At 34.5% G+C, this 23,519-nt stretch overlaps 4 protein-coding genes across 8 annotated transcripts in view; 1 reads left to right on the forward strand and 3 right to left on the reverse strand.

The window, feature by feature from the left end:
* Positions 1-8,826, reverse strand: part of LOC140039275 (uncharacterized) — a 15,561-nt gene extending 6,735 nt beyond the window's left edge. The window contains exon 1 of the mRNA XM_072084880.1: positions 8,327-8,826. Within this exon, the coding sequence (XP_071940981.1) occupies positions 8,327-8,711 (385 nt within the window). The 5' untranslated portion in view covers positions 8,712-8,826. The remainder of the gene's footprint in view (positions 1-8,326) is intronic.
* Positions 8,827-12,489: 3,663 nt separating this feature from the next.
* On the reverse strand, positions 12,490-18,234 carry LOC140040398 (cyclin-H-like). 4 transcript variants are annotated; one of them, XM_072086301.1, is made up of 11 exons: positions 18,194-18,234; positions 17,578-17,697; positions 17,268-17,387; positions 17,098-17,171; positions 16,605-16,806; positions 16,383-16,490; positions 16,244-16,299; positions 15,456-15,526; positions 15,085-15,196; positions 14,691-14,766; positions 12,490-14,424 (listed from the first exon to the last, which is right to left on the reverse strand). In XM_072086301.1, exons 2-11 carry the CDS (start codon positions 17,692-17,694, stop codon positions 14,383-14,385), a joined length of 978 nt encoding a protein of 325 aa, XP_071942402.1. In that variant the 5' UTR covers positions 17,695-17,697; positions 18,194-18,234; the 3' UTR covers positions 12,490-14,382. The 4 variants fall into 4 exon arrangements, with proteins under 4 accessions (XP_071942402.1, XP_071942401.1, XP_071942404.1 ...); XM_072086300.1 differs by having other exon boundaries at positions 18,161-18,196; XM_072086303.1 differs by lacking the exon at positions 18,194-18,234 and adding an exon at positions 18,176-18,186.
* Positions 18,235-18,289: 55 nt separating this feature from the next.
* LOC140040402 (uncharacterized) lies at positions 18,290-20,696 on the forward strand. The gene is made up of 3 exons (XM_072086307.1): positions 18,290-18,339; positions 18,764-19,118; positions 19,585-20,696. The coding sequence occupies exons 2-3, from the start codon at positions 18,781-18,783 to the stop codon at positions 19,796-19,798; spliced, it is 552 nt and encodes a 183-aa protein (XP_071942408.1). The 5' UTR covers positions 18,290-18,339; positions 18,764-18,780; the 3' UTR covers positions 19,799-20,696.
* Positions 20,697-20,806: 110 nt separating this feature from the next.
* On the reverse strand, positions 20,807-23,297 carry LOC140040403 (dynein light chain Tctex-type protein 2B-like). 2 transcript variants are annotated; one of them, XM_072086309.1, is made up of 5 exons: positions 23,117-23,297; positions 21,965-22,057; positions 21,641-21,740; positions 21,390-21,448; positions 20,807-21,107 (listed from the first exon to the last, which is right to left on the reverse strand). In XM_072086309.1, exons 2-5 carry the CDS (start codon positions 21,988-21,990, stop codon positions 20,939-20,941), a joined length of 354 nt encoding a protein of 117 aa, XP_071942410.1. In that variant the 5' UTR covers positions 21,991-22,057; positions 23,117-23,297; the 3' UTR covers positions 20,807-20,938. The 2 variants fall into 2 exon arrangements, with proteins under 2 accessions (XP_071942410.1, XP_071942409.1); XM_072086308.1 differs by lacking the exon at positions 23,117-23,297 and adding an exon at positions 22,426-22,719.
* Positions 23,298-23,519: the final 222 nt, after the last annotated feature.

Consider the following 23,519-nt stretch of genomic DNA (forward strand, 5'->3'; position numbering starts at 1 on the left):
TTAATTTTTTTGGGGGTTCAATATTGTTACATGTATAATCAATAAATTCTCCCTAGATATGACAAAAATGAATACAACATAATTAATTTTTTTGATAAAATATACAGTTAAAAGTGTATCAAAATGCTTAGAAAATTGTAAATCACGGAAGTCAATGAATTCTACAAATAGAAATGTGATGTCGAGGCGTTTATTTATTTATTTTTTTTTATTTCAGAACATTTATTTCTCTTTTCTTTTCTATGTACATGAGAGTTTGTGATAAACAAATTGTATATGTAAGCTTTCAATCACATATTAAAATTTGGATTTAGACGTTTTTAAAGGATAATACCCATATGTGATTATTCTCTCAACATTATCACGTATAGGCCTAATCGGTTCTTTATAATCTGGCAAATAAGTAAATTTCTTAGATAATATAGTTAATCCCATCGTTATTAATTTGGTATTAGCATCAATATGTGACAGTTGTTTTGATTTTGTGTTCTATACGAATACGGTATATAGGCCTAGTCCTACAATAGTACAAATAAATCCTATCCAGTTATCTGTCAACGATGTGGGGTGGGGATCCACAGCCATTGTCTGCAAGAACTGTTGTTAAAGGTACGGTATATAGGCCTACAAATAAATCAAATCCAATTATCTGTCAACGATGTGGGGATGGGGATCCACAGCCATTGTCTGCAAGAACTTTTAAACGTACGGTATATAGGCCTGGCCTACAAATAAATCCTATCCAGTTATCTGTCAATGATGATGTGGGGTGGGGATCCACAGCCATTGTCTGCAAGAACTGTTAAAGGTACGGTATATAGGCCTACAAATAAATCCAATCCAGTTATCTGTCAACGATGTAGGGTGGGGATCCACAAACATTGTCTGCAAGAACTGTTAAAGGTACGGTATATAGGCCTACAACTAAATCCAATCCACTTATAATCTGTCAACGATGTGGGGTGGAGATCCACAGCCATTGTCTGCAAGAACTGTTAAAGGTCCAAGAACATTAATCAATGTATACAATCCGGGTTACAATCCCTGTTGATTTTTATATGAGCAAAAAATAAAAACAAACAAACAAACAAAGTTACATGGAAGATTAACCCTTCGGATGCTGGCATCTATTACACAAGGAAGGACAGCATCATGCACTTTGCACTGACGTGATGGTATGTACAGTTAAAATAGATACAGTTAGTTCCATAAACTACCCGGGGGAGTGTGGGTGATGTTGGCCTAACATTTAGCATGTAAAATCCACGTTGAACCGATATTGTTATTGAAATAGTGTTTTGTTCAGATCTTTAATGGATTAAACCCGTTAGTTCATGTAAGCCTCATTAATTGCCAATAAGATGTTTTAATTCCCAACAAAACTGAGAAATGTTATTCCATATATTATTGTAGATCATCTTTTATATTTATTTACATATTGCAAAAATCGTTTGCTTATTCGTATGTATTTTTATTCACATAAACGTAATGTAAAATGTAATGTTGTGATGTACCCTAAACAAAATAAATAAAATGCTTGTCATAAATTTAATTAACCGCAGTGGCCTTAGTTACCCTTAAAAGAAACTACAATATTCATTGTAGGCCTACATTTTGAACATTATTAATGTTTTTAGTTTTTCACATACAGTAAATTATGGCAATGTCAACATTCGTTTATATGATTCTATTTTTAAAACGTAAATTATTATTAGAGCATTCTGGCGTAATAAACTCTCTCTCTCATTGTAGATATATAAGTACCTGTTGATTGGTTAGATCCAGAACAGAACATGTTTTTTATTTACCTATCCCCTCTACAAGCCTGACACACAACCTTTGATTCAAATTAAATTTATAAATGTATATTACTATCCTAAATAAATCGGTTTACAGTTACACGTCCTCACGGATCGAGAAGCAGTGTCTCCACAGACCGAAGTAAGGCTAGAAGATAAATATCAATTTTGAGATGAATTGCCAGTTGTCTGACAATGTTTTGTATCTGAACATTCCACATAAAACGCCTAAAAATGTTGTAAAATGTGTTGTAACTTTTAATTTAAATCTCTTGTGGTTTTTTTTAGTAATCTAGTTCTTGAAATAAATCAATACTATTTTATATGTTGATCCCGGTTGTTTCAACTTAATTTAACGTGTTCCTGGACGATATTCAATTTTAAAAATATTCAACAATGTGTATGTATCTGGGTCTTCCTGTCAGGTGTATGAGTTCGACGTTGGGTTTGGAGTGGATTTAGAGGAAACGAGAACTTGATTGTTGTTTTCACGTCTCCTTGATTTTAATTTAAAATGCGACTATACAGCACGTCAGTGTTAGAAATTGGAACATATTTGGTTATTTTGCTGTGTTTGGACTCGCTAGAAAAACAATATGCACCCTTGGTTATTCCGGTAGAGATGCCACGCATGCAGTAATTGGAAATAAGAATTTTATGCGTCAGTATTCATCAAATCAGCCCTCGCCTTGCCCATATCAGATCTCTTGTGTCGCTCACGTAAACTTTACACGATTCGTTATGCAATTAAGCTTTCTTTTAACATACAAAACGACTTAACATAGTCGTCAATAGGATAGAAGCATTATCGTGATAGACGCTGCGTTTCTGGTCAAAATGATCTTGGCGAACTGCGTAAGTTAGACCAACAGAACGCATCGCGTTTCAGTGTGGCTAACCATTAGTTACAAGCTATTCTCAATCGTTATAACATTTCAACGTATTAGTGTAGCTTAAATGCCTATTAACTGGACACTATTGGTGGTGATTATGAAATTAAGTGTCATCTTTGCGTGAGGAACAAAATAGTCTTAAGGGACCAAACCCAAACCCCGTGTCATCATATCAACTTTTTCAAAGGTTATTTTCATTAATTCTATTAGGCTTTTCTCTCAAACATTGTGTTATTCGTATAGCTATGATGAACTATTCTAGTGATTTCTGTAAGTAGTGTTTGATATGGCCTAAAGTTCACTCAATTACTTACTTATTAAAGTTTGGAGAACCGTTTGAAGTGGTCTGATCTATTTCTAGAAACGGCAGAACTTTATTTGATATTTGAATTTTCTCTAAACTATACAGGGAGTTGTAAAATAAGGTCTAATTAAATAACATTTATCTCTAGAAATTACGTAAGCATGTGTTTGATATCTTATAATCTTCTCAACTCAATTTTTCTATCACAGGTGGATGACCTTTACATTTCTCTCTAATATATATACAGTATCTATTTTCAGTTTAAATGTATTGTGTAAAAAGTTACTACTGTATAAAAAAAAAACATTTGTCATTGACATCTTTTATTTTATCACAGTATTCCTTTGTAATGTCATTTTGGTTATTGAAAGTAGAAAATGTTCTCTAACAGATATAATGCACTATAATGAACCAATGAACTTAAATTGTCTAGCAACAAAAATAGGTCAATTTGTGTCATGATGGGGGAAATGGGTCACATTAGGTTAATTGATATCAAGAAGCGGTCTCACGAGCTTCGTGAACCAATCTACGTTTGGTGAAGAGTAAAAAGAGTTATCATGTTGTATCGTAGGCTACATATATTTAATACTGTATATGTATATTTTTTTAAAACTCTTCGTTGAGAGTGCTTAACGGGTGCAAGAATGTTCCTTTCTTTTCTCATACGCATCAACAGCGAGCAACTCAGCAATTACAGGATGGATACATTATTACAATTTATAAACTAAGTCTCATTTGAAGCGTATAGGGACTGGAGTTGGAAGAGTCGTGAGTTCAATCCTGACACTATGTCAGGATTGGACACCTGGCACTAGATCAGGATTGAACCCCGGACCTTGGAAAAGGCAAGCACGTCAGCCACCAAGACAGCCTCACTACAATGTTAACTCTTTTAAATATTATTATTAATAATAATATCATGTCCCGACAGTCATACAGGGGATGTATTCTATAAACTGTTTACTTTAATTATTAAATGCTAGATGGTACGCTCGCTTTTCGCTCGCGTACCATCTAGTTCGTGCCCACAGATGGTTCTCGAATACATAGTAATTTCAGCGTAAAAAAACTGGCGATTTCAAATGTACGTACGGCAGGACTATAAAACATTGTCGTTTACAGAAACAAATAAATAGACACAATGATTTATGTAGTCAACCAAAATTAGCACCTAGAAACTTGTCACAAAATGAGTCGACATTTGTTATTTGGACTCAATTAAACAAACCCAATTTTGTTAAATTATTCTTTATATTTCCTTATTATCCAATCAGTAACGAAATATTTTTTTTATAGGCCTATAAATAATATACCACTAAATAGAGTAAAACATTTCCGATTTAATACTTTATTAAAACTGTCACTGTCTCATGGTCGATTGAAATAGTAAAGTACATTTAAAGACCACTAATACGTTTATATTTTTGTAATTATTAATTAATACAAACGTTGAGAAACAACTGACAGTAATAAAGTATTATATTATTATGTGTTTATAATCTAAAAGTAGGGGCTATCCCACACTCACAGTAATAAAGTTTATTAATATATTTGTTTATATTATATCTAACAGTACCAACACACTTTTGATTCAAATGGCGATCAAAAGTGGTTAATACCTATTTGCAGTATTGTATAGCATTACAATACTATTTCTGTTTATTCTCCAAGGGTCTATAAATTTACCTACTTGTGTTAAACCATCTCGAGCTGTTCAACCGGTTTTCAGCCATTAAAAACAGTTATCGTAGGAGGAGATAGGAAAATGCGAAGCATCCTCGTATTATTGTATGCGGGTATTTTTCACGATGGACATGTATTAGACAGTGTATACCACGATCGGAAAACAACCCTATTTGGGGAAAATCGGTGAACCTAAATTAGTTTTAATTGTCAATAACTAATTATCTGACTCAATTTAATTAGTAAACAGGGTTACATCAGGTGGCTAAAATCAGTACCGAATGTACGAACCAACTTTATATACCATCGAGTAAACATTCTAGAAGTAACGCGCGATTTACCGAATTTTGCCCTTACGTAAATTTATATATAGGCCTAGATACTCATCATTGAAAGACAAAATGTGGTGCAGAAAATGTGCGTATTCACTTGGCCCACTTATATATACAGTATACAACGTTTATTTTATAATCTTATAACAATAATCTATCTTATCAATGTCACGTTGACATTATTTTGATTGGTCAGAACACCTGTACTAATTATAATAATAACAGTTCATTCTTATATAGCGCATAATAAGCAAGCTCTCAATGCGCTGAATATTATTACCCCAGTCATTGTTTGGATCAAACATACTCCTATAATGCCAGCTAGTAATCAGCGCAAAGTTGTGTCTTGATCTAACCGGGTTCCCATTTATACACCTGGGTGGAGAGAGGAAAACGTAAGTAAGTATCTTGACTAAGGATACAAGCAATGCGGCGAGAGTTGGATTCGAACCTCGATCTCACGATCAGTCGAACGTCCAACACACTGCGCCACACACCATCACAATAATTAGTGTGAAACTAAATTCAAATGATGACCAAACGTTTATATTGAAAACAAACCAGCCACGACTGATTTTTCTTTAAATTAAATTAACAACTTAATCAAGATTTGTATCAGACGGTCCGGATTCGAGAATCATATTTTTCCTACTATAGGCCTACTCTCTGAACACTTGATTGATGAAAATATCAAACATAAAGTATGTGTATTGTTTTCTAGGCTTATTATTATTATTCTATATGCAGCTTTAAATACCATTCCGTTGATAAATACCAGGCCTGTCAAATTATTTGAAAGCAAAATAGCTGCTCTCGTCAGAATACTGTAATATCCCTTGAAATCCCAATCACCCGCGAACGCCAACGTTGTTCGCGTAACGAAGTGACTCGACCCGTATAATAAACCCTGCTCGCCTTCTCATCTATTACTGGAATTCGAAACATTTCATTACATCACTATCAAAAGTCTAGCTCTAATGTTTGAATCACTCTAGTCATCTGGTGGTCTAGGAAAACACCATATAATAAACAAAATAAGTATGGCATAAGTGACCACCCTAAATCGGAGCACCATGGTGTCCCTATAAAAACATCGAACATATATCAACACCCTTCACAGACTGTCATACCAAATTGCCGTCGAACATTTTGATCGTTTACCCATAGACGAATGATTGACGGACTTTATTAACTGCATTGACAATTGGCGGAAAATTGACAGTTAGAGTTTACATTGCATAATTAAGATTGGCGGTTCGTTTGGAACCGCACAAATCGACACTGGTTTAAACAATGAGATAGATGGTAGAATTTTAAGATTTACGGTATTTAACACTGAGACTAAAAATGTTGTAGTTCCATACAAAATACGCATTATGTTGTATATAATTGTTAAAAGGACATCAAACTTATCAAACGCAGTTGTCTTTAGGCCTATTACAAACACTGTAATAATAATAAACACATAGTTTTCATTGGGGTCCTAACAAAGTGTGAACATTAAAAATAACAATTAAAAAAACAACCGAGGCAAAAAACACACCTTCGAAGACTTGGAGTTTATGTGTTACCTTAACCGGTTGCGATTTAAAAAGTACATGTAGATAGATATTATATTATTATTTATATATATAGTTAATGATATGTTATTTGTTATATTATGTTACTTAAAGTAATCATAAACGTGGTGGGTCTCAGCCTCGGGCTGTCAGTGAGGCCGCAGACGTCACCAGGCGGGAGGTGCTTATAACCCGATTTGCACGGCTGTGGTTAAACAACCGTGGATCTATAAAATGTATTTCAATAAACAATTAAGAAAAGTATGTATAACTGGATCTATATTGCATTCACAAGAAATTGAATTAAACATTGCTATTTAATTGAAGATTGGCAATACCATGAAGTTTAGGCCTAATCATTTTTCTCATCGGGTAGGTCTATCCCGGGAGTCTATCATATTTCCCCCCTCCCCTTCACCAAATAGAAAAGTCATGTGTAGGCCTAATATTTATTAAGTATCGTACATTAACTGAGTATACCAGCCTGACTTGGCCTATTATAATGATGTGTAGGCCTATTTGAGCAGGAAACATGTTCATGATGTGATTGTGATGTGAGTGATAGCATGAGTGCCACCAGACAATTCTATTAATATAAATCATGTTTCTATTTTGACATCTACGTTGGCCTACCTCTCGCGAAAACAAACTTTCCTATTTGTCGGTTATCGACGTAAATTATTGTTACTATCATTAATGTACAGGCACATAACAGATAAAGGTGTGAGAATAAGAAAATGCCGCCCAACCGTACTCAGAACCTCATGAATTTAACTTGTATTTAATAGGCGTGCACAGTCTTTGACGTTGAAGCGGAGAAATATATGACAACTAGGCTCCAAAACACATATATCGTGGCGTCTTAGTGATCTTATACAAGCCGTCAACTTTGATTAATTTAATATTAGTATGTGTTGACAGAAATAGAAAATAGTAAACAAAACAATAATTGTTTACAAGTTGAAAATATTTTTTAAAAACGTATACGTTAAGGATTGTGGAATGTTGGCATTGTTGCTATGGTAACGTGTGAAAGTATTTAAGTTCATGTGAGATAAAATCCTAAAATAGAATAAAGTTAAGCTTTTAATACTGTAAGAATGATTTACTTAATTAAGATTTTATTTGCATAAATATTTTACTTCTTTATGAAGTGCTACTTAGTGATTCTAAAAATAAATTCCCACCATAATTTACACGGTGTGTTCTTTTTTACAATAAGCCTATACTATAGTCAAACTCCAGTCGCAGTGATTAATTAATTAAGGGTGTAAAATAACGTTCTAATTCAATCAGCCATCTTAAGGCTCATTTATTTGTAGGCCTCATTTCAACTGTATCGAGTTGGTGCCGCTTAACAAGTTTTTGTTATTGGTATATCAACCTTAACGAACTAATAATAAAACGTGTTTGAGGAAACAAAAAACAAATACAATGCGAATTAGAAACATTGTGTTCGTCTTTAGTATGAAAAGGCGTTCAGTGATATTAATTCCAATGAATTTAAGTTACTTAAAGAAAGGAGGAAATCTAAAATACAAAAGTAGACTATTTATGTATTAATTAGGGCAGCGACATTATTCAACTCTCGTAAGTTCTCAAGTAAGTAAGTTCTCTGTTTACATTAGTTTATTTCACCATCAATTCTAGCCTAGAATTGTTTTTTAAAAATTCTAACATCTTGATAAACTCTAAAATTGCACCAAATAACTCAACTTCCTAAACATGATATACATTTTGCAATTAAGTTTACCTGTTCTTTCTCCAAATGGTCCTCGGAAACAAACTCCATTACCAATCGTGTTGTTTTCAATATATCTTAAGAGTTGTTCTGAAGACGATGGTGTCACTTTATCCTTTTCAGTAGTTTTGCCGAAGTCTTTTACGATATCGTCCATCAACTCTTCATCATTGTTGGAGGTATAGCTTCCGTCGTTGCTGCTGCATACAGAGCTTCGATCACAGCCACTTATTCCTGAAGATGTACTTGATCGTCTTCTGCCTCCTGATATAGAGAAGTTACCACCATCCTCTAAAATGTCATCGCCAGTGTCACGTAGTTTTTCCATCGCTCTTTCCTGAGAAATATTTCGTCTGCTCCGTAGCTCTGTAACTGTTGGTGTGATGTGCTCTTCCATGTTAACGCTCGTCGTATTAAAAAAAGTCTGCTTGATTAACAACGCGGATGCTCGTTTTTATATCCATTTTTCTATTATCTTATCTTTTCTATTACATAATGATTAACTCGACGTTATCAATATTATCCACTTGTGAGACATAATGTGCGATTACTCACCGGTTTACTCCGGACTTTTTAAAACTCCACTGTGTCGCCACTGTTCCACCACGTTAATGAATATTCATGAGCTAGTCACCAATCAGATTGTGTTACTTGACTAAAGTTCTATATCACAATGGGATACGACTTCTTCTCTTAATTTTTAAATAATTTGTTGAGTAGCCCTTTGTATATAAAATGTAGGCCCATTTTGCAATCAATTATGTATTTGTGTTGTACAATATTATTCACCGATTTAGGCTAAGTTGGAAAAAAATAAACAGATTTTGAAACTAACTCCACTGCGTTTCTACTTTCGTTAGTGAATATTCATGAACCAAATATTTGTTATCTAAGTTCTGATGTTTGTCTTAACAAATATTTACCGTGGACACTGTGACGTCAAGTTAAAAAACTTCCTGTGTCTTTATAAGGCCGATATTTGAATTTGATGCTTTTGAACTTATCATGAAGTGAAATATTGTTTCTACTTTCGTTAATGAATATTCATGAATCAAGTGTTGTTTTTGTTATCTAAGTTCTGATGTTTGTCATAATAAATATTTACCGTGGACACGGTGACGTCGAGTTAAAACTCCCCATGTCTATATAAATCCGATATTTGAATTTGATGCCTATGTTATAACCTACATGACGTGAAGTATTGTTTCTATTTTTTGATGAATAAAATTGTGGCGTCACATCATTAATACAACATTGCACTATTATCTCAACTTTTGTACCCAAATTATCCTTATCGAAATAAGGTGACCTCGACGATACGTGCGACGAAAAAAAAACATCCGGATCAAGCAACTATAGGCTACTGAAGGTAATACTAACAATATAAATAATAACGTCATAATTTGGACCCTGTTTATAGAGACAGTTTTTATTTTAAATCTTATAAATAGAGATCTTAAGTTAGTATAGGTTTTAGTCAAATATTTTGATGATTACTGTGCTAAAATGTATTTAACTTTCCGACAGTTCTAGGACCTACATATGTCAATATAGCTCAGTGGGAGAGAAACATACATTCTTTTTATTAGCAAATCAAAACCACTTGATGGGTTTTCTACGCTAGGCAAAACGGGATAGAGATCCTTAATAAACCACAGTATGTTGTGGTATAAACTGGTCGCGTTTATTTGGGCATTAAACTAGTTTTTGACGTATAAATATTCTATGGCATTTTTTTTCATAACAACACAATGAATTACAACTATACAAACACGATTTGTTATACCATTGCGTTTATACAATGTTAACACATATATCTCCTTGTACCCGCCCCAATACATATCCTTCAATACAGTTATTCTTGGCTAAATTGAAGCGTGGTTCCCACTTGCGACGCAACGCAACGAGCGGCGTATTGACGCAAGTAGTAACCGACGACGCAACAGTGTTGCAAACATTATCATCAGCAGGTCTTCTTACCCGTCATTTTGTCTAACTAACTAACTTAGCCTCTTCCCGTCAGCCAACCCTCCTTACATTCAACCTCCCGACATCTTTCACGATGACCTCTCCCTTATAAGCGTGGTTCCCACTAGAACGCAACGCAGCAACGTATTGTAGCAAAGTGCTGTATTGCATAATCACAAGTGGAACCGATGACGCAACAGTGCTGCAAAAATTGTAGGTTTGAATTCACGCAGGCGGGGGAAAACACAATTATTGGGTATTACGTTGCGTTACGTTGCGTCGCTAGTGGGTGGATAAACGTAACGTTAAACTAATACAAATACCCTAAAGCTTGGTTCCCACAAGAACGTAAAGCAAGGACGTAAACGCAACGCAAGCGTTTTAACCAATGACAAGAGAAGTTATAGACAGTTAGCAATCACAAGCGAATAAGCCATCGCTTGTGATTGGTCAATTCACTTGCGTTGCGTTACGTCCTTGTGTTGCGTCGCTAGTGGGAACCACGCTTTAAGCTTGGTTCCCACTAGAGACGCACACAAAACGACGTAATGCAACGTAAGTGATATGACCAATCACCAGCCGTGGATTTTTCGAACAGTCGCTTGTCATTGGTCAAATCGCTTGCTTTGCGTCTACGTTCTTGTGTTGCATCTATAGTGGGAACCAAGCTTTACCCAATTATAACTAACATCTCGACGAGTCCTACTTCTCATTGATAAATTAAATGTTATGCGAAAAAAAAAAAACTATTAAGCATGGTGGGAGTCAGAAAAAACATTCCATGTCTTGGGGTACCATGTTCATGGTGCTATTTATATCGCTATAAATTATCGTACCGTACAGGCCCGGCCTTAGTATAATTTTATTTTAAGATCGATTTTTTTTAACAGAATAAAGAATGACCGAATGATATAAATCATATGCCTATTGTTAATTTATTTCTATTATGAATTATATTGAAAATACCACCAGTGTAGTATATAGTAGGGCCTATGAGACAAAAATGGCAAAACAGCACCTTACAATTTTTTAAGAAAAAAAATTAAGAAAATAAACGATTATTAAAATAATACTGGTAGTCGTTCACATTGCTATTTCTTTATTGATGTTAATTTGGTTTAATGTGAAATTTGTATATGTTTGAACAGTTCAGAAGTACCGCGTTACAATCCAGTCAAACGACGTTTCGATCAACGTAGCGCAGGCCTAAAGCTTGGTTCCCACTAGCGACGTAACGTAACGCAACCGACGTAACGTAACGCAATATACGCAACGTCAGAAAATGCCCTTTCGATAGTTGTGTTTGCCCCGCCTGCGGGATATCATCAAACATGCGATGTTTGCAGCACTGTTTCGTCGTCGGTTCCCACTTGTGATTACGCAATACAGCACTTTGCGTCAAAATGTCGCTGCGTTGCGTTACGTTGCGTCGCTAGGGGAACCACGTTTAATTGTGATCAAGATAAAAAGATATTGAACATACACAACTTACTAAGGAGGTCAACTAATGTGTGCGTGATACAACCAAGCCCAGACACGTCCCAAGATGTACATTATAATATATGCATGTGTCATATTTTGATTTCTTTGTTCATGTGTTGGATCGTGTCTAACCTGATCTTTAACATTAAAGTTATAAATTTCCATGTGGAATTGTCAAATATTCGAACTATTACCAAATCAAGTTAGTTTAGGATAAAAACGGGATTTATGGTCTTTATATCTACATACAGTTTCCGTATATAGGTGATATTGGTGGGAAAATTGCCCAAACAAATCCATGTTTGTAATTATAAGCATACAGTAGTAGTTTCGTATAAAATCGTCGATATCTTGGGCATAAACAAAAACAAATGTGGAATCCGAAGTAATTTAGTAATATAATTAGCTTCTTCTATCTTTACTTAAATATGGTTTTCTTTCTATAATTGTATGACAAAAAAGAAGAAAATTATTATAGTATTTATTGATTGATTTTCGTAAAAACCAATGAATGCAATCTAAATTTCAGATATATTGCATGTTCGAAATTTCTATAAGTTGATAATTTAAAAAAAAGGTAAAAAAAAAGAACGATAGTTCTGAGCATTCAGATTCAGATTTGCCAATTTAAAATGGAAATAGTATGAGAACATTTCTAAAATGTATACTGTATTAATAACATTATTACTATTTAACAAATATTTAAACATACTTGAGATATTTAAAAACAATCAATATTTAAAAACAGACATGAAATATCACAGGGGTACAATATTTTAAAAGCAACGTAAGAACATACAACGAATACTTTAGCAATGGAGTTACTTTATATTGAGGTTACATAAAATCATACATTAAACCGTCTACGATTACAAAACAAAACTGGATGTAAACAACATTCCTATCGTATTTGTGCAAACAAAAACGCCGCCTTGGAATTCAGACAAATTAATTTTTGACATGTTTTTTATATTATTGTTTATATTGGTCAATGGTATTACAAATAAAGTAAACCGTAACACGTACGTCATTGGCTATTGTCATTTTCTATATCAATATAAAGCAATTTATGTATTTATGTATCATTGTAATCAATATCTGACGACCCTATATAAAAGATCATACTCGTAAAGTACCGGTTTGAAGATGGGTGACGATTAGACAAGCCTGTACACCATATGAGAATGGTATTGTGTTATCATAGGTTGATGAACCTATTCTTCTTTTATTTATTCAATCTCTAATCTGAAGCTTGGTAGGCCTATCGAATTTGGGTGACATAATTTAATTACCAATATCGGTTTTCGTGCACACACTTCAGTTGGGAGTAATAGAGTAATATGTAAAATAACTCTTATATTGATTTGGAATATTATAATATTAAAACATTTAACATTCGGAATCATGAATTGAATACTTTTGTGTGAAGTTAATCGATTCGATTCAAATTATGTTGAATAAAAAAAAAACAGATTATAGGCGTGCAGAAGGTGCGCTAATGGATTATACTCATTTATACTTTATATCGACATTCAACCCATTAAAAAAAGATTCTTATCATTCCCGTCTCTACAAACAAATCAAACATGTTCTCGTTATAGGCGCACTAATCGTGTTTCTTTGTACTAGGTATCTAATAAAATTATTTGCTCTCTTTTCGAATAATTTATTCAGAAAATGATAAGAGGGGATTGACCCTATATAATTACGTAATTTATTAGTCTAAATTGTCCAAAGTGGCAAAGTCAACACTCGTATGTATTTACATTATCTATTAAGTGATATTCCAGTTCCAATAGCTTATTACTCACACGTTTTCCTTTATGTAGATAATTATATACATTTTTTTTAAATGTTTGACCTTCAGTGGTTTCTCCTGAAGCTTGTCACTACACTAAGAAAATACCCTTTCCAATTTGTGTTTTCCCCGCCTGCGCACGTGAAATCAAACCAGCGATGTTTGTAGCACAGCACTGACTGCGTCAATACGACGTCGCTGCGTTACGTCGCTAGCGAGTGGGAACCACGCTTTAGGAGGGATACTAACTATATCTTCTACCCACCCACCTGTACATTCATTGTCTGGTGGCTACACACCGTCGGGAATATGACTTCGTGCCTTTAGTCTCAGATAAAGAACTACACAAGCCTGTAGGACCCCCAAAATGGTCATGCAGCCTTATAAACAGGCACTAGGGGACCAAAAAGAGATTGTTTTAAGACTAGCTTTGTAGAGGCCGCGACATTTCCACGCTGTCAAGAGGATTGGTCAAATTGTCTTGAGAGAGACTTATTTACGAGCACTTTCACAGTTGGTCTTTAGTATGCAATGGGCACCTTCAGGAAAAAGGGGAAGGAGGATGGTGGGGGTTCTTTCGAACCTTAAAAGAACACGACTACAGTAATGAATGAATTGTGATTGCATTTTCTTTTTCAGATTTTGTTTAACTTTTAAATTTTCGAAGTATAAATTCATCTAAAGTACTGTCATTTTCTAATCGCATCATAAGGTTTTCTGTGTAATCTCTCAGGACTCTTTTACACATTCCAGTAGCATATCTTGTCATATATTTAACAAAAGATCCTCTTCTTTCTGTCGCATTCAGTAGCATATCTTATCATATATTTAACAAAAGATCCTCTTCTTTCTGTCGCATTATCTGAAAAAAAAAAACATATTGTGAAGCTAAAATTATTGTTGACCATCACTAATCATGCGAGAAATTGCTCATTTGTTTCCAACTGTATAATTTCTGAAAAATTATGGTGATGTCTGCAATGCATAGGTGAAAACACAGAACATGCATAATTAATATTGAATTGTTATATGAATCCATATATATGCAGTTTAAAAGCCTTTTATGATGCATTATGATATAATAAACAATTGAGGGCGACACAGAACATGCACTAAATGAATACTAACTTCAGCCTCTTTGTTGTGTTTTATAAACAAATTTTCTTCCTCATCATCTAACATGTCTTGTAACTTTTTCTTATATCTGAAAGAGGAAAATATCACAATATTATATTATATAGCAGGAAATTTAATAAATACAAATGTAAAGTTTGATTACATTAATAAAGTGCTGCAACATTACGATAACAATTAAGCTTGGTTCCCACTAGAACGTAACGCAAGGACGTAAACGCAACACAAGCGTTTTAACCAATGACAAGCAAAGTTATATACAGTTAGCAATCACAAGCGAATAAGTCATCGCTTGTGATTGGTCAATTCACTTGCGTTGCGTTACGTCCTTGCGTTGCGTCACTAGTGGGAACCACGCTTTAGAAACTGAATATACTTCATTACTTACACCTCACTGTCTGGATTCAATTCTTGGTTTCTACAAATATCTAATTTTTTCTCCAGTCTTTTGATAATTTCTGGATTTAGAGGTTCTATATTCTTCACAAGACATTTCATTCCTTTAACAAACAAACAAAAAATAAAAAATCTATTTTGTTATATTTCCTGTATGTCTGTTTGTCCAAATTCTATCCAGTACTTTCAAAGATGACTATTCCCTTTGGATGGGAACGGAGAAATTGGGTATAATATAGGTAATTTTAATTAATTATGCAGAGAATCAAGTCTAGGACAGAAAAAATAGCAAAAACTAGCCCATATGTGGGTAACAAGTACTAATTCCCATATAAAGCATCAAAATAAGATTAAATAACATACTTTTAATTATATTAACTGTATCTCTAAGTCCAGACCTATTTTCAGGTCCTAACAGGGTATCTGTAACATAACTGAAAAAAAAAAGTTAAATGGAATTTATCATACAGTATGTATTAAAATAGAGGGCGCTGTTGAGTGGTGTGGGTAGAAATCGAGAATGACTGTTTTTTTTCATTTACTTAAAGATGTATTGTCCTTTGAAACACAAAAAATGAAGGTCAAAATATTATAAATTTAAATTGGCCATATCAAAGTAATATTAAAGTTATTCACTTTAAGCTGAAAATTCGAGCCAAAAACAACACGTTTACATCATTAACAGGTAAATTAGTTTGATTAAATTTCGTCTGGAAAATCGTCACGAGCGAAAGTAAACAAAGATTTCAAACCACCAGCATGCATTATGCATATTCTAATTAGGATTGTTTACAACTCGTCCTGGTTGAGAAGGTGTTTTCACACAGATCGCGAGGAAGTTTTATGATTATGCATACAGAGTAGCCAAATAAGCGCATTGCATTATGGGATATGTTTGATTGAAAACATTGACTGGAAGTCAAAGTTATTTTTTGAATAAAAAAACGTCTGTATTTCAGTTAAATGATTTTTTTTTCGACTAATTTTTGGTGAAAGTTAATAACTATTATGATACTTCAAAATAACCTATTTTCGAAATCTTTTATTTTTTATTTTGTTGGAATTCGTCAAAGGGACAATACATCTTTTACTAACTCTCTCTATATATGGCTCTGGTGTGGATAGAGAATTTTTTCATTTACTTAACTAACCTGTCAATGTTGATTCCTAACTTTGAAGCACTTGTGACTAAAGCTGCAAGAGATACCTAAATGAAACAAGACAATATTTAGTGAAATGCTATGAAGAAAAGATTTTCATTATTATATTTATTTTTTCTAAGACAATTACCTGAGATGGTGAAAATAAAAGGCAAGCATCTGTAGCAATACAACGATGAAGGAATTCATCAGCTCCTTGTCGGAGTTGATCAGGATTGCGCAATGATGAGTAACGTGTCTGAAAAAAAATGTTGAAATACAAATTCAAACTCATTGCATTAAAGCATATACAGTACTGGTATTATATAATAATTTACTTTTGACAATAATGTTTTAAATAGTGTAGGCTTACCTTAAGGTCAATAAGAAAACCTTCTAGAGGTCGGTAGGGGTTGTGAACTGTGAGATGAAAGTTAAGAGCCTGCATTACGAGTAGTTCAAGCGTAAGAATAACTTCTGCTGCCCTCGATGGGTTATCTTTTATGTTGCAACAGAACTGCACAATTGATACGTTGAACTCCTCAATTTTACATGCAAGGTATAAACATGTAAGCCTTAAAATATGTATAAAAAATGTTGTTCAGAACTAAATAATGTGAAGGCTCTCATGGGAACACAACAACACCTGAATAGGAGATGGCCGTAGTATATATTGCTTTTTTTTTCTAGGGAATGTGTCCGCCTTAATACTGTTGACTGTTGAATAGGGGGAGTCCACTACATTTGAGTTCTACTGTACATGTTATTCAGTCACCAATAATACATGTATAATGATGGAAGCAGGATTGTGGATGCAATTCTAATGTCATTTTAAGGGATGACATTAATAATAAAGTGAACCTTACATAATATAATTAGGATGGTGATCCATAACAGAGTTATGTAGATAGAATCTCTTTAAATATGCGCACCCAGTTGCCTAGAAAAACAAGTATATGAGAATACTTTAAAACAACTGGAATTAATAGAATATTTTGAAATAATAAATGGAGAGGAAAACAGAACTTTACACTACCATGACAGAATTTGGCATGGGAGGTTCAAAATTACGACATAGATCTCGTAATAAGTGTTCATAATGTCGACAAATTAAACGTTCCTCTGGCTCTGATAAAAAGAAAGTGGTGTCTTCATTCTGAAATTATAACAAAAAAAACACAAATTAATATTAACATATTAGCAGTCAATCATACTCTCACTACTGTACTACAATAAATGTTAAGGTTTCTTGATTGTAATAATTTTGATTTCTTTAAGATAAGTGAAAATTTCACCATTTCATCAACTGTTAAATTCAATTATAATGCTACTTAGTTATCAATAACCTTGCATCTGTGCCTATGATTTGTAATGAAATCATGATTAGCAGTTTGGCGAAGATCTAGAAGATGCTCTTCTGACTGAAATGTCCAAAACTTGCGTTGTGTACTGCTGTGATACATATTCTGAAATTTAAACATAAAATACTTTTGTTTAATGAAATCATGAAACATAAGTCATAAGATACTCTTCTAGATTAAGAATGATTATTTGTATCCACTGTATACCCACCAGTCCAGTACCAGTTTGTAAAAGTAGTACCTTTGCACTGCACTCTACAGAAACAACTTATACTACTACCTAGGGTAGTATTATTTCATATTTTATCAGAAGAATCTACACATGTCATTACATAAAACCAGTAGAGTAGGGTTTCAATCCCTGTTGTGTGATGTGGTGCGGCTTGCTGTTTGTCTCTTTTCAAGCCTAGTTAGGCCTAGCTAGATCTTTTAGATCCTAGTTTTCTGCTCTAAACCTATTGACGAGTTATTTATGTTTTAACATCTTTATGGTATTAAATATTAAACTATAATACGTGTTTGCTTGCTTCCACGTCTTTATTTAATTCTAAAGTTTACACAAACTAGCCTAGTGTTTTCATACAATCTTCTTGTGCGTTACCTGCCTGCCTTCCTCCTCTTTCTTCTGGCATGGCCTCTTTGTTTATGTAGTATACCGCCACCAACAGTTTGAATTTTATTCACGCTTCTTTTTTCAGTCGACCCCGTCGCGAAGAAAACATTTCTGAACTTTTTGTTCTTTTGCTGGTAAGATTTGGAAAAAATAATGGTGTTAACACTGTTATTGACGAATTAGACTAAGCCTAGGTCCTAGTGAAATAAAATATAGTAATGCCTTGCATTTTCAGCCTGGCAGTTTCGCACAAACAGATGTACTGACTGTATTGCTAAGCCTAACAGTAACTTCAAGCTAGGCCTAGGCCTCTGTTTGTGTGGCATGCGCGCGGGGATTTCCCCGTCATTTACGAGGTCTGAACAGGAAATAGCCCGAGATAGCAACAGCATAAATATATAGTTGTTAGGCCTAGGCGTGGGGAGAGAGGGTTCCCGAAGAGATTTGGTACAGTAGGTCTGGGTTTCAAAAGAGAAGACCCGTCAGATTGTTTTCTTTAACAATTATTGATATATTAATTATTATTATTACAGTAATTAAAAAATGTTTTTTTAACAGAGCACACTAAAATAAAGATGGCAGACACAGAAATAGAAAAGAAGGAAAACTTGGAACATAAAGAAACAGAAATTGACACAGAGTGTTCACCCAAACAAACAGATGTACCACATGATGATGAACCATGTAACATATCTGATGAGAAAGAAGCTACTAAAACTAGTAGCATCAAAGACTCAACACCTATTTGTGATACGGAAACTAATGATAATGAATTGTTAAAGAAATATGAAGAAATGTTTAAGAATAGGTTCACTGAACTTGATCCAATGTACTTAAAATTAAAGGACACTAATGATGCTGAATGCATTCCAATTGTTGAAAACTTTCGTCCACCTTGGAACCCACAGAATAGGTTTGTGTATTTTGCTTAAATATTAAAAACCTCCTTGGATTTGTCTGATAATCTAATAGTATGCCTGTATACCCTTATCCTAATCTAAACCTAAATTATAATCATCAAATCAACAATATAAATAATAATACATTTTACTCATTTGAGACTGGCAGAATGTAAATGTGGAAATTAAAAATACAGAAGAACCTCTCTTTTTGGGACACCCCTATCTATTTAAGGGGACACTTTCATCGCCCATGTATCTATTACGGCCATTCCAATCCCTCGTGTATTCAGAGGACACATTAAATTTAGTTAAATTGTTTTTAAAGATGTTATGTTACAGATATCACAAAATGAATTATTTAAACTACATCATATGGTGAGGCACATTCCAATATTGATGTTCTTCACCTGAAAATGTTTGTACTTAACTCTTCTCAATTAAATGTTAATTATGTAAATCTATGTATTTTCGTTAAAGGGATGGTGGTCGTGGAAGGGGGCATGGGAGTCACCATCACCAACAAAACCGATACAAAAGGAGGCATGAAGAATACAGATCACATGACAACAGATGGGGAAGAGATAGCTACCATAGTAAGTACCGGGATGAACGGCAAAATCAATATCATGGAAGTAGACATAATGAACGTTCAAATTATGAATCTAGAGACCAAGGCTATAGAAGATACTAAACACATTTAGAAGGTGGTACAGTGAAAGGTGGGGAGAAGAGATAGAGGTACAGATATGGAAGAGATAGAGCTACAGATGGGGGAAGAGATAGAGCTACAAATGGGGGAAGAGATAGAGCTACAAATGGGGAAGAGATAGAGCTACAAATGGGGGAAGAGATAGAGCTACAGATGGGGGAAGAGATAGAGCTACAAATGGGGAAGAGATAGAGCTACAAATGGGGGAAGAGATAGAGCTACAGATAGGGGAAGAGATAGAGCTACAGATGGGGGAAGAGATAGAGCTACAAATGGGGAAGAGATAGAGCTACAGATGGGCGAAGAGATAGAGCTACAAATGGGGGAAGAGATAGAGCTACAGATAGGGGAAGAGATAGAGCTACAGATAGGGGAAGAGATAGAGCTACAAATGGGGAAGAGATAGAGCTACAGATAGGGGAAGAGATATAGCTACAAATGGGGAAGAGATAGAGCTACAAATGGGGGAAGAGATAGAGCTACAGATGGGGGAAGAGATAGAGCTACAGATAGGGAAGAGATAGAGCTACAAATGGGGGAAGAGATAGAGCTACAGATGGGGGAAGAGATAGAGCTACAGATAGGGGAAGAGATAGAGCTACAAATGGGGGAAGAGATAGAGCTACAGATAGGGAAGAGATAGAGCTACAAATGGGGGAAGAGATAGCTATAGATAGGAAAGAGATAGAGCTACAGATGGGGAAGAGATGTCACTTTCAATAATGTTATGATGCTTTTTACACAGCTTGCATCCTCCATTAACTACAAACTACTGTATTAAACTAAAACAGCTTATTTTTCGAAGCCTGTTTTCCACCACTAGGTGAATTCATTCACATGAATCGGTGGTTAATTATGTGTATTCATATTGCCATTTTTCTTAAAGTAATGAGCAACCAATCAGTTCCCAGAGTAAAAACGCTTTTAGACTGTTTTGAAACATACTTCATGTTGTTGTAAATAAAATAACTAAGATGCATTTAATCGAATGTTATTTATTATGTGATTTTTACATAACTGTGTATACAATAATTGCTTTTAAAATACAGTGGCATTTCAATAAGTTTAAAAGAAAAATGTTGTCATCATATAAAACCAACATACAATGTGATGACATTCATTTTATTCAGTGTAAACACTGTATGCATGTATGAATAACTTCATACTGGGATTGGGTGATATTTCTTTTGTAGTGTAATCATCCCATCGTGTGTCTGATACCATTCGGCTTGCTAGGTCCAATCCTTGCCCCATACAAGGTACACAAACAACTTGCACTACACACTTGTATCTAAAATATAAATAGTATAACATATAAATAATGAAATCTGGATATTGTAAAATAAAGCTTAGAAATAAAACACATACAAATCCAACACATCTCGTCAGGAAAAATACTCCCTGATCTAGTCTGCTTGTAGAACACCCATTAATAGGCCGGCCGGCCAACCTTTCCCCCAGAATAGGGTATTTCCCCTCTTTGAATGGGGTATTTCCCCTTGTTCGTTTCATTCGACTCCTCGATTGAGGGCAGTGTTTGTATGTAATATGTAACGTAACTCCTGTTACGTACCGTTCGTATCCCAGATCTATTAGACGATCCTTAATCAGTGTGGTTATGGTCGTGCAGAACTGTCGTAAGATAAAAAAGAAATTTTAATTAGCAAATAAAGTGACGAGATATCGTAAATGATAAAAATCTCGACTGCGTGTTTCAAATTGGAATTCTGGTAACGAAAGTATCCACCAATGGGTGAACTTGGAATCTTTGTTAATTCTTTTATAAAAGCCCAGATTTGAATTCATTGGAGACTTTTTGAATACCTTTCCAGCGTTGACGGCTGAATATTCTTGTTTCAGAAAACCATCTTCTTCAGCTAAATTTTCATCCATGACGGTAGAAATAAGTTCATGCATTACTCCCCTAAAATAAATGATTGATTGACTGAGTAGCCTATGGATCCTTATAGTTTCACCCTTGAAATGTGTATTATTTTTTGATATCGTAGGCCTACGCACTAAGTTTTAAAACATGAAATATCGGATCCCTTTTTATGACTATTTTTAGCCTAATGATTCCCATGTTTTCTGTGATGAAGCTCTCAAAATTTTTGTATTTAACCAACTATCAGGTAAATTCACACCTACCCGGTAAGTTTTTTGTTAGGCTGCATCCGATAAGTCGGTTCATATAGTTGTTGTGGTAGAGCATTTGCAGTATATTCCTCATCTGCATTGGTTCTGATGTTCGGTCAAAAAAAAAATCAGTTTGAGATTATGATGCAGAAGTACTATATGCATTATATTTAACCAGCTTTCTGAATTCTGTTTTATACAATAAATCAATTGAAAAGAGAGAGAAATATGACGCACCCATTATTCGTCTGTTTGTTTATTAGGCCTATTATAGTTATATAGCTTGTACATTTATGCTTTTATTGTATTTTTAGTAATAAATCAAATGTCATTATTATTAATAATTAGGACTTGGCCTATATCGTTATCTAATTTATTAGGCTAAATAGGAATCATTTATAATTATAATGAGCTACGACCGACTTTCAGACCTATAATAGCCAGCTAGGCTATGCCTACTTTTAGTTACTTACAACGAAAAAGCACTAATTTGTATTGAACATTCATCGGCCGGTTTTCGTGTTTTAATCTGGAAAAGAGAGCTGGATCCTCCACTCATTTCTTTGGTGGAATTCATTTTTTGTTTGCCGTCGTTTGATGTTGGGATGCCGATTACAAACACAGACACAGATAAGACTCAAGAGTATACTATAAATATACTTTTCTTTACTACTGTTTTGTATTGAATTCATCCATGGTAACAAGATGGATACGCTTGCGTAAACGACACGCGCATCCGAAATTCAGCACACGCACCGGAAACGCGTAAACGAAACTACGCTCGGCAACTAAGTTCGAGCAAGCGTGCAAAATGTCGTCAAGTGTTGTTGCTACTGTATTTCATACTACTGTACTTATTACTCGATACCATAATATCAGGGATTGATTTTACAACTCCCTGATAATATATAGTTTATAAGGTTTAACATAATTATCAATCAAAATTAGATGACATATTGCGAGATGTCCATACAAGCATGGCATCATCACACCCACCCTCACTCATAAACAAGTGTATAAAGTCGTAGTACTGAAACGTTGGCGAATATGCGGCATCTTCCACACTTGCTAACATTCTACACGAAAAGCTCTTCAATTCAACGCTCCACTGCTTGCTTACCATATATAAACATTATTATAAACATACATTTTTACGTAGGATACGACCGAATGTTTTTACAGTTTATGTTGCTGTTGTTTCCAACTAATTTCCAGTAAACTAAAACGATCCACAACGAATTAGCCACACGTTAATTTACCCTTCCTTTACTGTGCTAAAACAAGTCGATTTCAAAACTGTTCAGAAGTTCGGCTTTAGAGGGCCTGCTGCCTAAAAATCCACTGATACGATTTCAATTGAATGCGAAAACGTACAGCGCCTGTAAGTACACGCAATTCCAATGTAACACAGGCAGGTCTAAAACCAAAAGACCTTTGGATATCGTAGCCATTTTGTATTTGGTTGTGGTCATGATCTAGGACAAAATACACTAGCCCCACCCTATCATTTCGACCGCTGGAACAGCATTGCCACCAACCTGTATAATATATTACGAACGAAATTGAT

The sequence above is a fragment of the Antedon mediterranea genome, chromosome 2 (assembly GCF_964355755.1).
Source record: "Antedon mediterranea chromosome 2, ecAntMedi1.1, whole genome shotgun sequence".
Taxonomy (NCBI): Eukaryota; Metazoa; Echinodermata; class Crinoidea; order Comatulida; family Antedonidae; genus Antedon; species Antedon mediterranea.

Bases quoted from the DNA above. Each gene is read 5' to 3' on its own strand.
- LOC140040398 (XM_072086301.1), bottom strand. From the start codon at position 17,694: ATGTATCACAGCAGTACACAACGCAAGTTTTGGACATTTCAGTCAGAA. The intron at 15,197-15,455 runs GTATGTTATTTA...TGTTTGTTAAAG, and splicing joins TACAGTTAATATAATTAAAA to GAATGAAATGTCTTGTGAAG. The intron at 14,767-15,084 runs GTAAGTAATGAA...TTCCTCTTTCAG, and splicing joins TTGAATCCAGACAGTGAGGT to ATATAAGAAAAAGTTACAAG.
- LOC140040402 (XM_072086307.1), top strand. From the start codon at position 18,781: ATGGCAGACACAGAAATAGAAAAGAAGGAAAACTTGGAACATAAAGAA. The intron at 19,119-19,584 runs GTTTGTGTATTT...TTTTCGTTAAAG, and splicing joins CCTTGGAACCCACAGAATAG to GGATGGTGGTCGTGGAAGGG.
- LOC140040403 (XM_072086308.1), bottom strand. From the start codon at position 22,529: ATGAATTCCACCAAAGAAATGAGTGGAGGATCCAGCTCTCTTTTCCAG. The intron at 22,058-22,425 runs GTAAGTAACTAA...ACCGAACATCAG, and splicing joins CAAATTAGTGCTTTTTCGTT to AACCAATGCAGATGAGGAAT. The intron at 21,108-21,389 runs GTACGTAACAGG...TTTATATTTTAG, and splicing joins ATAGATCTGGGATACGAACG to ATACAAGTGTGTAGTGCAAG.